Consider the following 5,173-nt stretch of genomic DNA (forward strand, 5'->3'; position numbering starts at 1 on the left):
GCGTGAATGCAATCTGACAGTTCCTGAGGGAGAGCCCTAGCTCCGATCTCAAGTGCAGCATGGTTTGCTTGAGGAATTATGTTGGGTTCCTGCACCTTGGGCCATCCAAAAGCAGCTCTTATTTAAAAACAAACCGATGAACAAAAACTTCTCGGCGCTGCAGGCCAGAATCAATACAGTGACCTGCTGAAATGCAGCAGCACCACGAAGCGAGCCTTGACAATTCATTTTAAATGTTATCTCCAGATGAAAGCAAAGCCCCCCCAAAGAAAACAACCCCCCCCCCAAAAGCACAATGATAACACACTAGTTCTGTCTAAATGTCATTTATGGGAACAAAAATCTAAATTTTTTCTTATCAAATACATCCAGTCTACCATGTGTTTTGAGCATTTAGCAGTAGAACAGTATCTGATGGATTAAAAAGGTAAGATTTGGTCATTTGTATGTCACAATTATTTGTAAGCCTGGCCTTCACTGAAAACCACCCTCCCCACCCCCACACGATCGAGTTTCACAAATATTGGTTTAAAAGGGCAGCGTTCTCCGCCGGCTGGCCGGCCCACAGGCCGGTAATCTCATAATCACCGGCTGGCTTCGGCCCCCGTCGGGCCCATGCGCCTTTCCCTTCTCATCTGTTTTCCCGCGGATTGTAGCGAAGGCCGTGCGTCCCCTGGGAGTCATAATTGTCGTGGTACGGGAGGAGGGCCCACTCCGGCGAGTAGGTGGCGGTGCTGTACACGAAGCACTGCATGGTGCTGTCGGCAGCTGGCGTCTCCACAGGGGCACTGCGTTTGCCTTCCCACTTGAGGACTTCAATCCTCACCAGGGTGCGCTGGTACATGTCTGGGCAGCCTTCAAATTCATCCAGGAATTGCAGCATCTGCTCATCGACCGCGTAGATCTCCCCAGCCACGCAGTGGCCCCGCCCGGGCAGGCGCAGCAGGTACGGGATGTTGTGCTGGCCCGCGATCACCAGAGGGTGGGGCTCGGCCGTGCGGCCCTGGCCCCGCAGCGCCGCCCAGCCGTGGCTGCTGTCCAGCAGGACCTGATGGTTGGGCTGGCCTCTCTTGAGGGTCCCGTACACGAACACGTGGGCCATTTTGGCCAGCGAAGCTACCGATGAGAAAGGAAACACAAAGAGGTTCACATTATCCGTGTCACACACCCCCGCCCCACCCCCCAAAACACTGCCCTGGAGTCGATGCTGACTCATCACGAGCCAGTGCGCCAGAATAGAACTGAGAGGAACTCTTTATGGAAGGTAGAAAGACCGTCCTTCCCCAAGGCCGCTGATCTTGCAGGTAGCTGCCCAACGTGCAGCCCCAACGGGCCACCAGGGCCCTGACCACGTCACAGAAGGCGCTGAAGCCCGGAGCTGGGGTTGCTGACCTTGTATTTCCCATCAAGGACCAGCGACCAGTGAGGAACCGTGTTGGGCTCTGCAGACCCTGCGATGTTCATCACAGACACTCAGTTCTGCCCAGAGCTGCCGCAGGCAGGAGAGGAAGGAGGCACTTTTTAGACATGGGGGCTGCTGAGCGTTGGAAACAACTCAATGGCACCCAGCCTCCCACAAAACCCCTTCCCATCCCACCCACCACCGCCATCGCCATGCAACCCAATGGGGGAGGACTGGCCCCAGAGGATTCCCAAGGCTGTACATCTTCCTGGAAGTAGATGGTCACAGTAGTCTTTGGCAGAGCACTGCAATCACCACCCCCCCTTAGTTCATTGTAAAACAACCGCCGAAACACTGTGTGCACACTGAAGCTGACACTTCCCATCACTGCTGTGTGGCACCAGATAGTCTATTTTGTTGCCCACCCCCAACCACTTAGAAACGGTTCCTCACTGGTCGCTGGTCCTTGATGGGAAATACAAGGTCAGCAACCCCAGCTCCGGGCTTCAGCGCCTTCTGTGACGTGGTCAGGGCCCTGGTGGCCCGTTGGGGCTGCACGTTGGGCAGCTACCTGCAAGATCAGCGGCCTTGGGGAAGGACGGTCTTTCTACCTTCCGTAAAGAGTTCCTCTCAGTTCTTTCCTTGCCAGCAGTGCTTGCAGGGCCCCCCAGCCGACCGTTCTACACAAAGGAGCATGCGTTCGTTCATGAGGTCAAACTCTTTCCCATAATTGAGGAGAGTTTGCCTTTTTATTTCTTTTAATCATTTTATTGGGGGCTCTTACAGATATTGTAACAATCCCAAAATCAGTGATACCAAGTGAACTTGTACAGATGCCGCCATCATCATTTTCAAGACATTTTCTTCTTGAGCCCTCTGATATTAGCTCCTCTTTATTCCCTCCCTCCCACCCTACTAACCTCAGGAACCTTAAATATATTATATATTATTATAATCATTTTTTATATCTTACACTGTCTGATGTATCCCTTCACCTGCAATTCTATTGTTGGTCCCCCTCAAGGGGCCTTATACAGCTATCATTACTATCAGTTCCCCCTTCCTCCTCTCCCCCTTCCCATACCCTCATAGAATCATTACTCCCATTACTGTTTCTGGAGGGGTTTATCTATCCTGGATTCCGTGTATTGAAAGCTCTTATCTGTACCAATGTACATACACCAGTCTAGCAGGATTTTTGAGGCAGAATTGGGGCCATGATAGTAGGGGCAGGAAGCAGTAAGGAACTAGAGTAATGTTAGTGTTCTGTCAGTGCTATATTGCACCCTGGTTATAACATCCCTTCCGTGTGACCCTTCTGTGAGGGAGTTTCCAATTATCAACAGATGGGCTTTGGGTAACTCTCCTTCACATTGATATGATTATTTGTTTTTGAATTTCTGATAACCTGTCCCCGTTGATACCTGGTGATCACACAGGCTGGAGTGTTTCTTCCATGTGGGCTTAGTTGTTCCCTGCAAGATGGCTGCTTGTTTGACTTCAAGCCTTTAACACAGGTTCCACACAGCACCCCCGACAACTGTGCATCCTTCCTCCTGCTCCACAGAGGTGGGGGGTGGCCTCTGCTCTTCAGCAAGACCTGTCATTTCAGACATTGGCCCTGGACCCTCTCACAGACACCCTGGAGTCCTCCGAGTCTCAGCATCGGAGCCACAGCATGCTGGCTTTGCTGAAGTGCTGCTTCCTCAGATCTAATCACTGAGCAAAGTGTGTCCTTAATTAGGCCTAATTGAGCGCCTGCACTCCTTGGCTTAAAACACAGTGTATCTCACAACTACCACCGCTCAGCGTAGACCTGGCCTCCCTCCACAGCCCCGCCCCACCGGATGGCTGCCTGGCCCAGTCACACTTTCAACTAGCTGGACCCACTCTTCTGGGTTATTGTGGGTGGGGTCTGAGGTGCCTGGAGAGGCCCAGCACCTTTTCTTGAAGACGTTGAACGACGTTGAAGAGCAAGGTGACTTATCGGATGGACATTGCCCTTTCCAGGGCGAGTCCTGTAGAACTGCCACTTTCCAGAGCAGACGGTTTCCGCCGTTCTTGACGGACCTTAGCACTAACCCCTGAGATGGCTGCCCTGAGTCAGCCCTCAGTCTGGACTGACCTCCGGCCGAGCAACAACAGACAAGTCGGCAAGGGCAAGGGGGCCCTGTGGAGCTCCACGCACCTTGGAATGGTCAACCCTCTGTGACCAGAGGGCACAGCTGGGAGGGTTAGGAAGGGAGGCGGGATAGCCACGGGAAACACTGGGCAGAGGCAGGGTACGTGATGTTACCCTGTGGGCATTGCCACCAGCAACATGAAACACAGTATGTTCAGATTATTGGACGGAAAATGGATTTGATCTGTCAACTCTCACCCAATCCACAATAAAAAATTAAGAAGAAATTACCCAACAAAGTTGATGGGTAAAAAGGAATCCCTGGTAGTCCAAGACCACGGGACTCCAGTGCTAGACTGCATTCTGGCCCTGGTAGGCTGGGGCAGCCAGGCTCCAGGGCCGGGGCAGTGACAAGCCTGCAGCAAGCCCGGCTGCGGCTGAAGGTGGGTGTGCGCGGGCCATTGCATACGCCACATGTGATGCAGGTCCTTCGAGGGGCTCAAGCCTAACTGGAAACACATTTCAAGGGGGTGGGCGGGACCCACTCTTCTGATCCTTGCATTTCACAGCCCTATTTGCCTCACTCCTGGTGGTGCCGTTGGTGACGCACTGGGCTGCTAAACTCATGGTCGGAAGTTCAAATCCACCAGCCATTCCTTGGAGGAAATGATGTGGCAGTCTGCTCCTGTAAAGATTTACAGTCTTGGAAACCCCTGGGAGCGCTCAGGTTTACACGGTAACTGGTTCACTGTTTGTCAGAATCCACCGGGGTTTAATGAAAGTCCCACTGCAGGCTTCTCGAGCCCAGCTGTGGAAAGACCCCTGTGTGCTGAGAGCTGTGTGCTCAGTAGAACAGTCACCCCTAATTCACAGGGCTTCTGTCTTCTCAGCACCATCAGGGCTGGTCTGGGGATGCGAAGGGGGCTCCCGGCTTTTCTCCCCTCTCCAGGGCCCTCCCAGGGCCCGTGAGTCTCGGGCACAAGGCTAGCAGATGCTGGGCCCCTTGAGCAGAGAAGGAACTGCCGTGAACAGCCTTGGATAGCTCTGACACAGTGGGGGAGGACAGGAGAGGGGCCAGGCCTGGATGGTGGGGGCAGCACACCTGGGACATCGAGGGAAACCTGGAATATGGGGTGCAGGGGGAAGAGGAAGAAGCTCCTGCTTGGGAGTTAACAGGACTCAGGGCCTTGGGGAGTGTAAAGCAGGAGGGAGCTGCTTTGGTCTGTCACGGGGAGGGGAAGTGGGCCAGCAGGCGTAGTGAAAACGATCGCATAGGTGGATGGGTGAGTAGCATGGGTGGGCAGTGTCTTGGGCAGAAAAGAATCGGTTGAGGAGGGGCTCGGAGTGTGTCTGTGGAGCAACAGGGCCGAGGAAGGACTATCTGACTGGTGGGCTATGGACACAGTGTCCCCAGCTGGGAAGACGATGGTGGCTCCGGTCTGGCTGTGTGACAGCCTGGAGACCAGCCATTTGGAACGAGTCACCCAGATTCTCTCTCTCTCTCTCTCTCTCTCTCTCTCTCTCTCTACATTTTGCATACACACACACACACACATGGACACAGTGTCCCCAGCTGGGAAGACGATGGTGGCTCCGGTCTGGCTGTGTGACAGCCTGGAGACCAGCCATTTGGAACGAGTCACCCAGAT

General features: G+C 53.8%; 1 protein-coding gene across 7 annotated transcripts in view; it reads right to left on the bottom strand.

The window, feature by feature from the left end:
* Positions 1-310: 310 nt before the first annotated feature.
* The window catches only part of GGACT (gamma-glutamylamine cyclotransferase), a 55,661-nt gene continuing 50,798 nt past the window's right edge, over positions 311-5,173 (bottom strand). For all 7 annotated transcript variants that reach the window (XM_045283778.1, XM_045283780.1, XM_004704282.2 and 4 more), the window contains one exon: positions 311-1,116. In XM_045283778.1, the coding sequence (XP_045139713.1) occupies positions 632-1,102 (471 nt within the window). In that variant the 5' untranslated portion in view covers positions 1,103-1,116 and the 3' untranslated portion in view covers positions 311-631. The remainder of the gene's footprint in view (positions 1,117-5,173) is intronic.

This window comes from Echinops telfairi, unplaced genomic scaffold (genome assembly GCF_000313985.2).
Source record: "Echinops telfairi isolate 266 unplaced genomic scaffold, ASM31398v2 ScPeMD7_7467;HRSCAF=8505_0, whole genome shotgun sequence".
In the NCBI taxonomy this organism is placed as follows: Eukaryota; Metazoa; Chordata; class Mammalia; order Afrosoricida; family Tenrecidae; genus Echinops; species Echinops telfairi.